General features: G+C 36.7%; 1 protein-coding gene across 1 annotated transcript; it reads left to right on the forward strand.

The window, feature by feature from the left end:
* The first annotated feature begins 2,842 nt into the window (after positions 1-2,842).
* Positions 2,843-18,066, forward strand: LOC139140395 (zinc finger CCCH domain-containing protein 11A-like). Its single transcript, XM_070709614.1, has 18 exons — positions 2,843-2,960; positions 4,255-4,289; positions 4,530-4,720; positions 5,392-5,511; positions 6,338-6,512; positions 6,818-6,934; positions 8,304-8,417; positions 9,009-9,089; positions 9,513-9,623; positions 9,873-10,016; positions 10,484-10,630; positions 10,940-11,002; positions 11,302-11,493; positions 11,692-11,825; positions 12,431-12,623; positions 13,315-13,514; positions 14,307-14,494; positions 14,869-18,066. Exons 3-18 carry the CDS (start codon positions 4,667-4,669, stop codon positions 15,041-15,043), a joined length of 2,208 nt encoding a protein of 735 aa, XP_070565715.1. The 5' UTR covers positions 2,843-2,960; positions 4,255-4,289; positions 4,530-4,666; the 3' UTR covers positions 15,044-18,066.
* The last annotated feature ends 20 nt before the right edge of the window (positions 18,067-18,086 follow it).

Consider the following 18,086-nt stretch of genomic DNA (forward strand, 5'->3'; position numbering starts at 1 on the left):
AGATGCCAGGGAACGAGAATTTATTTTGATCGGGTTTTCTTTTTAAAAAAGCATCTCAATCTTTCCTATTTTTCACTTTTTAACAACTAATTAAAGATCACTGTGGAAGGGAATCGTAAGGAAAAGGAAATTCCAGAGCTCCCAATTATTTCCGTAAATTTAAAACAAAACATTAATAATATACAACAATCATAAACAGCTTTATTATGTCATAGTCTCCAAGCCAATTCTGTAAAACGATTTAATAATGAATTGCTGTTTTGGGAATGTGAAACTTTGTAGTTAACTTGCCTTTAAGGCTTATATGTCAGGCGGGATAACCATTTTGTGCAAGTGATATCTTGCTGATAAAAATGACTCGGGAACCAACCATGCAATTTACATAGAAAACTGGGAACGCATATGCATTTTCTTTTTTGATATCGATGTTGGCGACGAATTTTACCTCTTAATCCATCATGTCAAGGCTCTTCAGCAATTTTGGATATGACGCACGCTTCGCTTCTCAATCATTTTGGTAGCGCACAGAGTTCTTGCACCGGGAACAATTCCATTCAGCAGGGTTCTGCGAAGCACATTGTATATGGTGATAAACGTTGGTCGAATGTCTCCGTCATTCCGAGGATAATACTAATATATGAGGTTGACTTCTCAAACGAAACTGAAAAATGTAACCCCCGGTCAAGAAAAGAAAAACAACAAAATCCATTTCAAACCTCGCTCTTTAGGCTGCGTTCACAAAAAACGGTTAGGGGGGGGGGCTGGAGGAATTCAGGGGGATTCGAAAATTTTTGGGGTAGTAGAGGGGGGGGGGACTTGAAAATTTTGCTCTACCTATAGGGGGGGGACTTGAAAATTTTTTGTTCCCTTTTGTGTTTTACATTTGCCAATTCCAAGCTTTTGTAGATAATTCAATGAAAAATGAATACCATTTTTAATGTCATCAAAATGTTTTAATGTTAGAAATAATTTAACAAAATTTAGAACCATTTTGTCACATTTCATGACTTTTATCTCGAAAAAATCTAAATGTGTGATTTGTGTTAAAAAAACAAACTTGAGCCTCGTAACAGGGCAGAAGTTGCAACTGTTAATGGTTTCTGCAATATTCCTATGCAATATAACAACTACAGTTTCTTGCTATCTCCCTACAGCATGCTCAAACATACAATATTTAGTTTGTCGACAAAGCCTGTATATATAAATATAAATATGTATTTAGTGATAATTTAATTGGAGTCAAGACTGACAGTCAGTTGTCAGTGATACAAATGCATGGTACACATAAATAGGCTGTGATAGCAAGCTGAATACTAGACATTTCAACAGGCTGTAGGGAGTAGAACTAGAACAAATTTGTAAAACTGAACAAAAATATTGCCAAAATTATCAAAGTTAATACAGCTACTGCCTACAGATAGTGTCACTATCATTAAAGCTCTGCTCCTGCAGTTTCACTGTCACTGCATACCTGATCAGTGACAGAGATAGCTCTGACTCTGATGTACATGGTAGTTGAAGAAGAATTTGGGTCAAATGATGCTCATGACAGTGAAACATAATTGTACACAAGATCAGGCCAGAGAGCAACACATGCAAGAACACATAGTAATGTTTGAATTCTAGCATATAAGAATAATCAAATATTACAGAAAAAAGATAGAGTCACCATGCTTGGTTTTCTAAATTTCATATTCTTGTTATAAAATGATACAGATGTAAAACTTTGAACAGTAAAGACTAAAAGTAAAAATATTTGACCAAATGGAATTATTTATTTTTAACCAAATTTGAAATTATTACACCCAAAATTTCAGAGATTAAAACATTTATTTGGTGGAACATTTTAACCTTCCAGTATTGTCAATTTAGAGTAGCATCTAATTCATAGATGTCTTGTAGTTTTGGAAAAATGTTTGGTAGGTCACAGTGCAATATGGCAATTAGCCAGAATTCACAATTTGCCTACTCTCTCATGATTGTCATTTTGTGTGCTCCTCAGCAGGAGCAATTGACCTGGCCAGAGTTGGATTAACTCAAGTTGGCTTTTAGACCAATAAATCTAAAAAACCACTGATGCATTTAAAGAACTTGCCTTGAGAATATGACTATAGAAAGTGCTAATACAGGTAGTGTTGAACACCTGTGAGCGGAACGGCGCAATATGTTTATTTTTCTGCACTCACATCCTTTACAAATATGCGGGCCTGTGATAGTTGGGGGGGGGGGGGCTTGAAAAATTTTGACCATATAGAGGGGGGCATTTGAAATTTTTTGGGGGTACTTAGGGGGGGGGATCTTAAAAAAAATAAGATTTCAATCGAAATTCCTCCAGCCCCCCCCCCCTAATCGTTATTTGTCAACGCAGCCTTAACTTAGAGTAAACGGGGACTGTTTTTTTTAGAACTATAGTGTGTGCAATATTGAAATGTTGAAGGAACGGGACCACGCGTGGAAACGGATCATTGTGTCAATGCGTTAATCACCCTTTAAAAAAAGTAACTCAGTTGTGTCTGTAAGAAATTCATTTGTGCGCGACTGAGATGTGGGTATATTTATTTCTAGTGTCTCAAATAACACCTTTGAATTTGACGCTGAGCGATGTGCTTATGCTTGCCATGGTGTCCAACATAAACGAAATAAACAGTCGTGGGCAGATTATGGCGCAGTGCATTACGGGATAACTTACGCTTTTTGTTTAACCATATCCTATCCTCCGAAAAAATGATAAAATAAGTTGGAAACCAAATCCGAAACCAAAACTGAGTCCAACTTTAGCATCATGTCTTGGTTCAAGTTAGGTCAATAGAGGGCGTAAATTCTACGCATGACGTCACACATCCATGCGTCATATCGCCATTTTGTTTTCCATCAGGGATCGTGGTAGGACCATCGCCAACTTGTAGATTATCACTCTTTGTCGAAATCGTCAAAAAACAGTCAGCCTTCGGCCAAAAAGGGTACCAGTATTTAATTGTTATATATTCTTAGGATGAAGATTCATTTGATTTAGGTTACCAATGCTGTGGGTTGATAGTGTGTGAGGTTTGCTTTGTACAATAATTTTATAATTTTTGCTGACATGTGTGTACTCCAATCAGTGTAGCCTTGAGTAATTTTCGGAGAATGATGGATACAGTTACTGGGGATCGTTTGTTACAAAACAACAACCTGAAATTTCGATTTGTCGACAGTGACCCCTACATGGTTTGATATCTGTTTTATTGCAGTAAGTATAAGAAGTTAACCCGACTAATGCGGAGGTCGTAGAAACATTTTTCGATCGATTTTTATCTCGTCATCGACAAGCGGCAGTTCATAATATTTTTCGTTGGTCTGGCATTCCCGCCCTTATTGTATATTTGTGCCCAAATGTGTGTCCGTGTTTTGATCGGTTTACTGTAACGGTGTGTGAGTGAGTTCAGTGCGATTTTGTGAAATTTTCCCGAGTGTGTGTCCCAAAAGAAAAGTGCAATAGTATCTTCGCCTGTACCCGGATTTCGTGTTAAAATTGCTGACGCCAACGGAAGCTGAGCAAACAATCAAGGGAAGTGTGGACACTGGACATCCCCCATTGATCATCGTGGATTACGCCATGGTACTGTGGAATTGGTCGAGTGGTGAAGCCCAATCTGTTTTTACCGAAGAAGAAAGACTTAATTTCCCCGTCTCTGTTTATTTCGGCCGCGGGCACATGCACTCGAAATCATTCAAAAACTGCAATACAGATAACACGATCCACCAGGAGGGCAAAGACCCAGCCTGTCTGCTAGACACTGATAAGAACATGATGCACCAGGAAGGCAAAGACCCAGCCTATGTGCTAGACACTGGATAAACATGTATGCAGAAATATATTTTGAAGTTAACAAAACAAAGTTGCGGAATTCTCCAATGGATTGAGCAGTGGAAGCTTGGAAAAAAAAACCCAACAAGAACTGACGTTGTAAATGAAGAACATTACTTGTCAAGAACTGCTGATGCTTTCATAGTCCAACAAAGATCTGGTCAGTGCATGTGCCCTACTAAATTTAAAAAAAAAAATGAAACAGAGATTTAAAAAAAAATAAACGAATGAAAAAAAAAATTAAAATGGACTTGTAGATGTGTCTACATGAACTGTGGAAGAATTTCTTCTGTCAGAGCATGTGAACATTTCTTGTTTCTACCAACCATTCTAGTGTGCTAAACATTTCTGATGAATTGAACGAAGAACTCATAATTCTTGTCATTGTTGGACTACTTATCTGATAGGACTTTGGAGAGGATCCCTGAATCTGAGAAGATAGGTGAGTATTTCCATTTTGATTGCTTTCATTCTTGTTTCATTTGCAGTATTATACACTGTACTTCACAGAATACCATTCATTGTGCCAGCTTTCTGAATACCCTGGTTATGGTATTTGTTTGTACTGAGGCCAGGAAGGTATTATTTCTATATCATAGAAAATTCATGACATTTGTCAAAATATATGGATGTGATTGTGAGTTACGTATATCTTTATTTTTTATAATTGTTTTTTTGACAGAAATTAATGAAGACTTGATCGACTTAGCAACCTTAGGTCATCACAGACCTGCAAGACTTTGTGTTGAAGCCTGGTTCTTACAGGAGACGATCATTGTTGAAGATTTTCTACAAAAGATACCAACAAGCAGTAGCATCATGACCAACCAAGGAGATGATTGCTATTTCTTCTACTATTCCTCATGTGCCAAGGTACCTGTCACATGTAATTTGTTCAGAATTTACGTTTAATAACCCTTTCCTTGCTAGACAGTATCACTAACCCTGTGCCAAGTTAGTAAAAAGCAGTATTGCACCAAAATCGTACATATTTTCACCCACATGTGTTAGCAGCTTTAGTCAGTATATGTTTTCAGTGGCCATCAAATGTTCAATTTTTTGATAAAATGCAACATACAGGACATGTTATGCTTCACTAGTTTTAACCAACTTGACCTGATGGTAACATTTGAACACAACAGGATAAAGTTGGCAATTGTCCTGTCAAGTACATGTCTCAATAATGTTCATGTTATATAACGTAGCTAGCCAAGTCCAGTAATATATATGCTCGCCAAAATACAATTGTTTCATTCTTGTTTATTAGATATGCCCAATCTGGGAAAATAGTGTTCTCTGAATATCCCAACACTCCCTCCCCCAACATGCACACACAAATTTGCTTAGCAGAATGGCATGGCAGGTGACAGGCCAGGTTGGAAAGAGATATATATATATACATGTATCTATTTTATTTTCTGAATTAAACTGTCCGGTAGGCGATAACAAACCTAAATGTGTTACCTATATGTAAATATGTAACAAAGTACTCACACTGTCCAAAAACGATATTAATTTTAACTTTTTTTCGTTGGGAATTTCAGGGGGATTTTTGTCCATTCCGTCATTGTGAAGCAGCACTCGGAAGTGAAGTTGTTTGTACCCTGTGGAAAGAAGGGAAATGCTTCCGACAAGTTTGCAAGTTCCGACACATGGAACCAAATGTAAGTGAATGATGCTTCATGAATGCAAAGCCTCGTACAGCTCAGAAAGAACTGTATCGATGAAGTGTTGTTGACAATTGAGTCATTTCATTTGTTTATACTTTCTTACTGATTGAGAGCTTTAACAAATGAAATGGAACAAGCCATTCTGCATGTTTTACTGGATCAAAACAGTGATATCCATGTGAGTTACACTTCTTGAATGACGAGCACTACGAAATCTTATTACCATACCTTACGAAACTTTATTGTGTTTATCCTCAAAGTGTTCACAGGACGGAAGTGGTATTTAGGGGGTCAAGTTGCCAAATTTTTTAACCCCATGTTGAGTGCATACAGTAGTAATCGGACTGCTATCGCAGTAATTGGACGTCGTATTTTGAATGTGATTAGGGGCTAAATATTGATAATTTGAAACTTCGAAACCTCTGTTTTCAATTTCGATGTGTTCAGAAAACTGTATATAAATATTTCGTGATAATTAGATGGACGACTCAACAACATTTCGATGCATGTAGCACTTACCTACCGGACACACAGGCTGTTTCTGTGTGTTTCTTTTGGCACCTTGTATTATACGGTCTGGCTAAAGTTTGTAGCCCGAAATAGCTTCTGCCTAAATAAACTATCCAAAACGGGACAGCAACGTCACCTGACTTAATATGTAGTCACATGACTTGTAAAAGGCTATCAATACGGAGCAAAGTGAGTACAACGAACAGCATGTCATTAAATGTCCAAAAACTGAGGTCATCCGAAAACTGTCACACTGACTGTATTCAGTGCCATGAAGGATAAGCAATTCATATCTTTCTTTCTTCTTTAGAAAAACCGTTCTGCTATTCCCTGTTACTGGGAGAGCCAGCCAGGAGGATGTCAGAAACCACACTGTGTCTTTCTGCACAGTCAAGGAAACAAACCATCATATGGCCAAAATACAGCGCAATCCTATGGCTTTACCAAACCGGTGAGCAAGGTGGATGTACAAAAAAAGCAGGACAGTGAGTATAGAACCTTTACTGTGGAGTTGTAATGTACATTTGAGTCAATTATCATGTTGTAGATAAAATTTGAAAACTCATGGAAAGTCAGATGTTCACAAATAATAAAATAGAACCAGGTATTTAGTAACATTGCCTTTTGCTTTTCATTTCCCAAAACCGATATTGAAAGACTGCGAGTGTAAAGAATTTTCTAGTTGTAGTAAGGTATACAGCCAGGCATCATTTTTGATCGGAAGATAAGACAAAATGTAGTGGTGTGTCTACTGAAACTCAGTCATTATGTGTCTTTGTGTTTTTTGTAGCGTCTGTATTGCCAACATCAAACTTGTCAACAGATTTAGGCCTGTCAGAGAGCATTCTCAGTTCGGTGCCAACACCAGAAATTGAACCTGTTGTTATACAACCAGACGAAGATGATGGTAGGTTATGATCATAGAGTTACAGTACTTCTTTGAAGTAACAGAAACTCGTCGACTGTATAACCGAAAGATTTTTGTCTGAATAAAGACGGTGTGTTAGATTATATCACTGTGTCAAATACAGCTGCATGATATTCTGATTACAACTGTTTGAAAATAGCAATATACATTCACCATTGCCAAAATTGGTCCCTCAATTAGCAATAGACATTCACCATTGCCAAAATTGGTCCCTCAATTAGCAATATACATTCACCATTGCCAAAATTGGTCCCTCAAATAGCAATATACATTCACCATTGCCAAAATTGGTCCCTCAAATAGCAATATACATTCACCATTGCCAAAATTGGTCCCTCAAATAGCAATATACATTCACCATTGCCAAAATTGGTCCCTCAAATAGCAATATACATTCACCATTGCCAAAATTGGTCCCTCAAATAGCAAAATACACATTCACCATTGCCAAAATTGGTCCCTCAAATAGCAATATACATTCACCATTGCCAAAATTGGTCCATCAAATAGCAATATACATTCACCATTGCCAAAATTGGTCCCTCAAATAGCAAAATATACATTCACCATTGCCAAAATTGGTCCCTCAAATAGCAATATACATTCACCATTGCCAAAATTGGTCCCTCAAATAACAATATACATTCACCATTGCCAAAATTGGTCCCTCAAATAGCAATGTACATTCACCATTGCCAAAATTGGTCCCTCAAATAGCAATATACATTCACCATTGCCAAAATTGGTCCCTCAAATAACAATATACCGGTACATTCACCATTGCCAAAATTGGTCCCTCAAATAACAATATACATTCACCATTGCCAAAATTGGTCCCTCAAATAGCAATATACATTCGCCATTGCCAAAATTGGTCCCTCAAATAACAATATACATTCACCATTGCCAAAATTGGTCCCTCAAATAGCAATATACATTCACCATTGCCAAAATTGGTCCCTCAAATAACAATATACATTCACCATTGCAAAATTGGTCCCTCAAATAACAATATACATTCACCATTGCCAAAATTGGTCCCTCAATTAGCAATAGACATTCACCATTGCCAAAATTGGTCCCTCAATTAGCAATATACATTCACCATTGCCAAAATTGGTCCCTCATTCATGATTGCCAAAATTGGTCCCTCAATTAGCAATATACATTCACCATTGCCAAAATTGGTCCCTCATTCATGATTGCCAAAATTGGTCCCTCAATTAGCATAGAAGGTGAAAGCTGAAAGTCAAGGTTACATAAATGATGCTTTGTTCTCACAGAAAATAAGAAAGTGCAGTGTTTTGTTGTTGTAACAAGTATGTGTCTATTTTATGTTTGTTTACAGATGATACGACGTCAGAGAGCTCACCAATTCATGTAAAGCGCAATGCCTCGCCTGTCAAAATGATGTCTCCAAGGGTTATCAGGAAATTAGACAAAACATTCTCAAACACTAAAGGTAAGTTTTTCAAAGACATTGATTGCTAAAAGTTCCTAGATTTTGCACACCATTGTGTGCTATTGATGTAGGTAGCAATTCTGTCTCCACTATCCTTCAGTTGGTCTGCTTTATTCAGTTCGCACACTTGTTATTATACAGATGTGTTTTGAAAGTGTTTCTGAGAAGGCCAGATATACATCAACCATCTTCAGATATTTTAGGATAACAAAAGATGTGATTACCAAAGTTCGTATGGGTATTTTGCTAACTTTTGTGATTGTATGACATCAAATGTCTTGCCTCAGCAACTGCACATAATTGGTTGAAACACAATGCACAGTATTGTTTCCCACAGATTTACCATGTTGTAGAAACCACAGGGGCACAATTACTGATGAAGGAATTATCACAATGTTTACACCATTGGAAGAGCAAGGGTAGAACTTGAAATGGTGATTGACGACTAAGATTACACCAACTCTCTCCACCACATGAATGGTAGATAATCTGCATTTAGAATTTGCCGGGGATTGTCTACTCTGATGTAATTCCACTATGTGTCTCTAGCGATGTTGCAGACTTACATTTTGTAATCATTCATTTCCACAGTATCCAGTAGATTAGAAGAGATCAAGGTACCTGAAGGACCCAGAGTTATATCAACAAGGAAACAGGACAGCAAAGGCAAAGGTGAGGGCTTAAAAAAAACTTGGACGTAAAAAACCAGACAATGTTTAGGAAATTGTGTGTGTTGTGAGAAAAATAGAATAATAAATTTGTGGTGGTTTGTGTATGGTAATTGTTATCATGGCGTCTTCTGTTTGCCAGTCAGTTTAACCTACTCACTCCAGTTACCTGTAAACATGCCCCACACTCACCATTGATAACAGTGTGTTTGGGCCAAACCATGGTGTTGAATGGGTTAGTTATGTTAGAAATGTTTGTAATCTCTAGTGGTAAGTTATCATCATGGCCTTGTTATTTCATGATAAACTGTTGCATGTATGTTCATAAAGTTGATTTGAATGTTTACAAACACTGTAATCAGTTGTTTCTGTAAATTAATTGTCATGTCATACTTCATCCCACCACACAAATATTGTTGTCTTGCAGACATGGAAATCTCTCTCGGAATCAAATCCCTTGAAGACATCCGACGTGAAAAGCAACAGTCTTTAATGGAGCGACTTGGAAAACAGAACACTGCCAATGAGATAAAAGATGGTAATTGTTTATTGCTTTGATTTAAATTCAAATATAGATACAAGATTGGAAAATGATATTGTGAAATTGAAATAGGCTTGCTTTATATTGTGGTAAACATATTTTCCCATTTATTTGTCTACTATATGTACTTTGCAGACTTTTTCATAAAAAAATTAAAAACATGTAACACAGTTCCAATGTGAATTCTAGTCAGGGCCATAATAAAGTCTTTCATCCACTGATTTGATTTTTTATCCTTCATCACAGATGACAGTCAGACATCTTTGGGAATCAAGTCTCTGACAGATCTGAGACAAGAAAGACAGAAACGATTTGAGAACTCCGCCAAGACAGAGGATGTACAGAGTACAGATTTTAGAAGAGTAACGGTAGATGTACAAAATCGGCAAGGTCAGACATCCTGATGTTATATGAACATTTTTCATGTCTACTATCTTCTTCAATTCTGTTACATCAATAATTTCATTCTTTGGTCACATCCAAAACTATTGGAATAATACAAATTTTAGGATAGGGGAGTGTGTTTATGTGTTCATCTTGGTTTGTGTGGACAAGGAGTTTCAGAATCACAGTTGTCTTCAGTGGTTCTTCAATACTATCTTAATCACAATACAAGTGATACAATATGAACAGCTGAAAGTATAAAGAGAGACAGTCAAGAAATTAACCCTTTCACCACCATGGCTTGGCCCAAACCCATTGTTATCAATGGTGAGTGTGGACCTAACAATGAACTGGAGGTGAACACGTTATGTTTTATCGGTCACTGTGCAATCATTGGAATCAATGCAGTAAACAGCTGTCTGTTACAAACTAACATTTAACGTTGGATGTATATTTTTAATTTTGTTCTGCAGGGGACTCTCCTACAAACATTCGCATCAAATCTTTGGAAGAAATCCGGAGAGAAAAGGCGCTGAGGTCAGCAAATATTGAGAGCCAGGAAGAATCCAAAGAAAGTTCAAGTTCACCTCCTAGGAAGAAAATCACAATGACAAAACAAGGTTGGTCACATTGCATTTCAGTAATCAGCCATAGTTCAGTCAAGAATTCAATTCTCTCATCACCTCACAAAATACTGAGAATAAATGTCAAAGCTTTGATCTGTGTATTTTGGCTATTACATATTTTTAGAGCATATAACATTTGTTTATATTTTTGAGTAATAACAATGTGAGAGCAAATTAGTGACCACAAGTTCACAAATTTTTTATGCAAGGAGCATGTTTTAAATGCACATACATGTATAAGGTTTTGGATGATTAATTTCACATCTATTGTCTGCTGACTTATATTTCGTGGTTATTTCACAGGTTTAATCACATGGAAATTCCAAGACGCAAACAAGACAGATGAGAGGATACACAGTACTACAGGTAGATATAGTATGTAGTAATAGTAATAGGAATACATGCTGTACAGATCAGTCAAATAACTTTGCTGGTATGAAACATGTTGATTTAAATAGGTAAACAGTCAGCATCTTGTACAGACAACAACATGTAATGTACCTGTGATTGTTGACCTTTAGCCTGTAACCTTTGAACTTCAGTAGATTTGCCAATTGCAGCATAAATGGAAAACAACCATACAAAGGAATATTTTTGATACCATTGATTTGTGATGTCTTGGCAGCAAAAGTGATACAAAACTGATATTTTTTATTACTTCAAAGAAGAGAAGAAAGAACCAGAAATCAAAATCAAAACACTGGAAGAGATAAGAAAAGAGAAAGCCATGAGGAAAGGTGAGGAGATGTCGGATAAAGAAGAAACAAAACCTGAAGAAACAAAAACCATCCCAGTCAGAAAGATGAGATTGAGAGAGCCAAGACAACTGTATAGGCCACCTACTGCCAGAACAGAAGGTGAGAATTTTATCCAGAAACAGAATCCTGATTGGCCGAGACAGTGCATTGAAGGATAACCTGTTATTTTATCAGCCAGTAAGCTTGAGTCTTTGTAGCTGTTGTGTTTCCATGTATCATACCAATGTGTTTTATGGTGAAGATGTGTTCGTTTACACAGTGTATATATTATGATATTTTTCTGTGTTTGCTGTACAGACGGTGATTCCTCTGTGAAGGACACACCATCTACAGTAAGTTTAAACAGAGATGGACCTGTGATCAAGAGACTTGCAAAACCTGCAATACAGAGGCTACAGAAAGAAACTGCAAAGGATACTGAACAAATTCAGGTATGGGAATTGTCAACTCTGCTTCATATAGCATTTTATCATGTTACTTTCAGGTTGGTGATCCAAGGATGCACTACAATTGTGTACATCTACTTCCTCACCCATGCACATGCTGATATCTGCCCTCCCAACACACACACCAATGCATAGTACACACACTCATTCAAATATACACCCATGGATACACATGTTACAGTCAGCTTCACTGTAACATTCATTGATGTTTTCGTCTCATATTCAAGATGACAAGAATGCATAAAATTCATGTGTGTATAGTGTGATGTACACATGCCATGTACCAACACATGCACTTGTGCTTCATTGTATTTTCACTGCAGATTCGCTTGCAGGTGTGCTTGTAAAGTGATAACATAGTATGATAAAGAGTGAACAAAAATGGCGATAAAAATATAATAGAGACAGATCATTTCAAGTGTTTTCAGATGACATTTACTTAACAATTCAACACGACACTGCAAGGGTTATTCTTATTATTTTGTCTGTGTACACCACCAAGGCATCAAAATCTGAATTTTCTGCATTGAAAAGCGTGAGTTTTGTGCCTTGTTTTCCCTCATGAAGTTTGAATCTTTTACCGGTAACAGGAATCAGACAAGCCACTGTCTGAAGTCAAAATCAAGACTTTTGAAGAAATCATGGCGGAGAAGAAATTGCGACAACAGCAACAACAAGAAGACGAGGAAAAGACAGAAAAGGAAAAAGAAAAAGAGGACCAAAAACCAAAACCTAAGAAGAATATTAAACTCATCGTATGGGATGACACTACTACCTCGAATGGTATGTGTGATTTCAGTGCTTTTCAAAACCAGATGGTCAAGTTTATGTCAGATTTCCTTAAATTATCGTAAAATCTGAAGTTTGGCGAAATCTGTTGTATTACAATAAATATTACGCATTATGTACATTTCTATATCTTGAGTGATGAACACTATTTTAAGTAATATGAAATGTCTCTTACAGCAGACGTGTTAATCCCTAAGTAGTGGTTACTTTTCCTATTAAAGTTTCCCAGCTACACTGTAATTCAGCCTTTTCCCATGGGTCTGCCTTCCCTATTTTAACATTTTCACCACCATGGTTTTGCCCACACTCATTGCCAGCAATCATAAGTGTAGACCTGTTTACAGGGAATTAGGGCTGAACAGGTTTACAGAAGACTGGATTTAACCTAACAATAGTTGTGAATGGTCTGAGATATTGAATCCCATCCTGGTCTTACTTTCAAGTCTCTCCAGTCTCCCTGTTTTCGCATTTGTTTCCTCATTTGGACTAATTTGTTCACCCCCAATTATCTGTAAACAGGTCCAAAACCACCAATGATAACAATGGGTCTGGAATAAACCATGGTTGTGAGAGGATTGCTTCCAGTCAGACTTTGTTGTACCAGACTAATTTTCAAAGAAGGAACACAAGGCATCATATTTACACTGACTGCAATCAGCCTAAATTTTTCCATTTTTTCCCACAGAAAAAACAAAGGACATAGCCAAGCCAGTTCAAAAGGTGTCTCCAAACACATCACCCTTGAATAAACGGAAAGCTGAAGAGACTGCGAAGACAAGCAGCGTTGTCCCTGTGAGGCAACTAAAGAGAAGACGGAGAAGTACATTAGAGGACAACATATCAAAGAAAGCTGCCAATGGAAATGATATTGCCGTATCAGAGACGGTAGGTGATCTTGCATGCCTGTAATGAGGCAACCAGTGCACTATTGAAATTTGATGTAAATACTTATTTTTCATGGTAGAGAGTGTAACTTATAAAAGGTAAGCAACGTTTTGAAACCAGCGGCAAGATGATGAAATTAACCTTTTTAACCACCCCATCCCCTTTCTGCTGTACATGGACCCTGCCTTTTTGTAGACGACAATACTAATAGGCAAGGGTATTGGGAAATGTGGGCGGAGGGATTTGGAAGGCAGATAGAGTTGACCGTGTGTGTGGTAGGGAGATGGATCATGAAAAATAGAGTTTTGAGGAAAAAAGGACATGGTCTAAAATAGGTGTCAGGTTAGACCAAGGAACAAAATGACAGGCAGAAAGACGGACAGGTAGATAAAAATAGTGAGAAAGAAACTGACAGATGAAATAGGCTTCATGGAACATACTGTTGCCACACTTAAACAAAATCAGAAAGACAATTTAATTGTCCAAGGCGTCTGTTTTTTTGTGTTGTCACATGTAATGGCATGGCATCTCTGAATTGGCGATATTTTGACCCAGCAAATTTGTTAAGGCATCCGGAACCGTTACGTTATTGTATTGGCCAGGTCACATGCCAAAGTGTGGACTACAAATGTGACAAAAAAATCAAGGGATCCTGACACAAATGTCTGTTGCCTTGTTGATAGCTCTTTATGTCCATACCAGGACTCTGCCAATAGAGATCTTTTTGACTGTTGAATATTGATGATACCGTAACAACAATAAAGAAACCATGTTTTCTTTTGTAAATACCAGACTCAGGAATCACAGACAATCCAAGATAGCTCCGTAGAGAAGACTTCAGTAGTGTCACCGCTACAGACTGATAAGATATCAACAACAACGACAACAGCTACAACAAAAACAACACCAAGGACAACAACACAGAAAAGGGCAGTGAAACGATCAAGAGGGTCATCACTGGAAACAGACACCAAAGCCAGGTTTGTAACTTTTATGTTCTGAATATTGAACCATAGCTGTAGTATACAGATTGTTAAAAACAAAACAAACTTTCCAGGAGATGATAAACCATGGAGCGGTTTTCCAACTTTATTTTACTTTGTCAGAGAGTCAGTCTCCTCACAGTTCTATTTTCAAACGTTGACATGTATCTTTATGTATTTAAATGATAATTTAAGAAGCATTTAGAAATGCATCCAAAGAGTTTGAAAATGAAAGAGTAAGTCACAGTACTGCAGAGTTGTAAAGGCATATTATGATTGGTTGACATCCACAATCTGTAGAAACTCTTTGTTGTTAAAGCCAGAGTTGTAATCTTATTGTTGCTAAGTAATGTGTTATGTATTTGTTACAGTGATGAAGCAAAGAAATCCAAGCCAGTCATGGATGACAGTATTGCCCTGGAAGATGAATTTAAAGAGTTTCTAGTTGATGAGTTACTCAGGGATGATGATCTAGGCAAGGAGGATGAATCCGACGGCGACGACGACGACATACTGCAGGAATTGGATGAATTGATCAATAGCTGATTTCAACTTTTGATGGAAAAAACAAATCCATTCGTGCAATCAGTGCTTTCCTTATACCTGACACTTTCATTTGATGAGTTTTTGCTCCACTGCACATTCTAATCCCAGTGGTTGATTTCTAGAAAGAAACCTGCAGTCTGTTATGGTGTACAGTAAATTCAGTGTAGATGGCAGAAGTCATGACTTGAACAGCATTATATAGTATTAAGATAATTTCAAGAAAGCATTACCATTGACCGGCAGTGACACAGATGTATGTTACCCTTGACTTTTGCTGTATAAGTATACTATTCAGTCACTGCTCTTATGTCGCATTACTTTTGTGTGACTCTGGTAGTCTCTTCATGTAGAAAAGTTAGCATCCTGCCACTTGACCATAGAGGGCGCCATACAACCTTGTTAAGAGCAGGAGTTTGAAGTTGTTTTGCCTGTAAAGTTAAATATCGAATCAAACAAGAGAAAGATAATTGATTCATAGAGGCACTGATGCTCTATCATTAAGCTTATTACAGATTTTGCCGTACATGTTATGGTGTATATTTCATATCATTCACTGCACAAGCTGCATCAACTTAAATCAATCATGTTTCAACCGTGACAGATGTTTATGAACTTGCTCTGGATTAAAAAAAAAGGAACAAAAGGATAAAAAATTCATAAACCTACTTGTATCCTTCAGAAGATGTTCAATGGCGCTTAAAATGTCACAGATAAGCTATCTCTAAGATTATGTGTGTCTTTTTTTTAATAGATCACCCTCTCTAAGATTGTTTCCTTTTTGAATAGCTGTGTGCTTTTCGCAATATAACACCGATTTCAGACCCAGTTAGTTTATCTGCAGGGGTGAAACAACATAGTAGTATACTCCTGTCTGACACAATCTTCATTGTTAGTGTGAATGATATCATTCAAGTACATGATAATGTAAAAGAGGAGAGCTTCAAGCAAGTATGTAACCATCAGTATATTCTGACTGATAAAGGATAGTCTTTCATTTTGTGGACGATACCTGTCCATGAAACTTATGTTGTTTTGTCTCCAAGAGACAAGGTGTGTTTTTATTGTGTTCAAGTTAAGTGAATATAATGAAAGGGGAAAAGGAGCATTTACAAAAAAACTTACTTCTTTCTCATTTTGAATCTTAAAAATAGTTGTCAGTCTGTGAGTGACATTTAACTTTTATGCTATACACCTAGAGCCATTTCTTCCGTTATTGAAAGTCTGCCAGAAATAGAGTAGCTTTCTTGTTTGTTGTGTTACATCAATCCTAATTCCTTTTTATCTGACCATCATTCCTGATATTTGGTTTACACAATGGAAGATCTACATATTTGTTTATTGATCAGTTTGTATAGGTGATGTGGATATTTCATGGAAAGCCTTTCAATTTTTAACACAAAATGTTCTCATCTTAACGCTTTCTTTTTAAAGTTATATGTGCATGCATTTGATGTACAAGGTTTATGAAAAAGTTAAATATGAAGCTTGTTCTGTGTTTTGTATAAAGTGAAGCGACATTTCATTGCTATCTTTATTGTTAGATTCTGTGAAGTTGAGACAGGAAGTGTATTGTTGTAACAGAACACTTATGTCATTCTTGAGTACATGTGCTACTATGCTTAACCCTTACACAACCATGGTTTGGCCCAAACCCATTGTTGTCAGTGGTGATTGTGGACCTGTTTACAGGGAATGGGGGTGAACAGGTTAAACAGCTATTGCCATTTGTGCTTTTGGTTGTCTTGTCAAATTCTTGTAATTCAAAATTGTTTAACCCCATTTCACCAATGGTTTGGCCCAATGCCATTGATTGCTGTGGCAAAGTTTGACCTCTACACAGGAAAATGGGGAGGACAGGACTACATCGGACAATCATTCAGATGAACAAAAAAAAGGCCCTGTATATGTTTGTAAAAATACAGATATTAGGAATGAGTGTTCACCAATGTGATGATAAATGAAAAAAAAAATGCGAAAAAACCAAGTTATGACAGAAAAATTTCAAGGAACAAAAAAATCTCAAGTAAAATTGTGGACAACTAAAAAAAAATCGACAAAAAATCCTAGCTAAAATACAGTTGTTTGCACTTGAACTTTTCTTGGTGCATTGTTGCCAATGTTTTTGTCATGTATTAAAAAAATCGTTCCTAATGTGTGTTTTGTCAAATTAGCATCGTACAAATTATACATTTTCACAGTTTATCTACTTTGGAAAAATGAAAATAATGTCTTGATAGGACTTATATGCCAAGTGTTTAACCTTGTGTGATGACCTCTCTGAAGACAGACAGGAAGCATTTATAATCTCTGTCTGTTGGCCATTTAACAAGGTTATTCCATTTCTGAGTTTGCTATTTCATTGCATATTTCCTCTGTATTACGTTGTAATGTATAGACAGCATGAGTACAACTAAATAAGTATATTTCAGACTGCTGTTTTGAAGTAAACTTTGCACACAAAAAAATTAATGTGTGAAATGTTTCAAAGGCATTTATAAAGAATTTTTCCATGGATGTGTACGTCAGTAGGACTATCCACCTAGTACATGTTCCTCAGCTTTGTTTGAAATTTGTCCTTTCATGTATCATCTAGACACTTACTGTTACAATAACAGATCAATCTACTTTGATTTTACTTTGCATTGTACACCAGTCATAGGCTAAGCTGATGCAGCGGTGAATTTCCTTACTGATATATCTGTCCAGGTTCCAATAAACCTATCACTTCTTCAGCACAAACACATTGCCAACATTCTTAGACACATTTTGCATAGTCAATCTAGATATAGTAAACAGAATTTCTGTATTTGATTGAAACTGTAATATCTTGTTCACTGAAACTGTTTTCATTCATTCTCATAATATATGAATGATGTTTTCATGGAGTTTAATTGTTGCTTTTTTCATGTTTCAAAAATGGATCTTGAAGTATTTTGTATTCAGGGAAGTCTATTGGTTGGTGTACATTGTTAAAGCTACCACTTCCAATAAAGACAGTGGAAAGACTATTTTGATAAAAAGAAGACATGAGTATTGTGTATTT

This window comes from Ptychodera flava, chromosome 1 (genome assembly GCF_041260155.1).
Source record: "Ptychodera flava strain L36383 chromosome 1, AS_Pfla_20210202, whole genome shotgun sequence".
NCBI lineage: Eukaryota > Metazoa > Hemichordata > Enteropneusta > Ptychoderidae > Ptychodera > Ptychodera flava.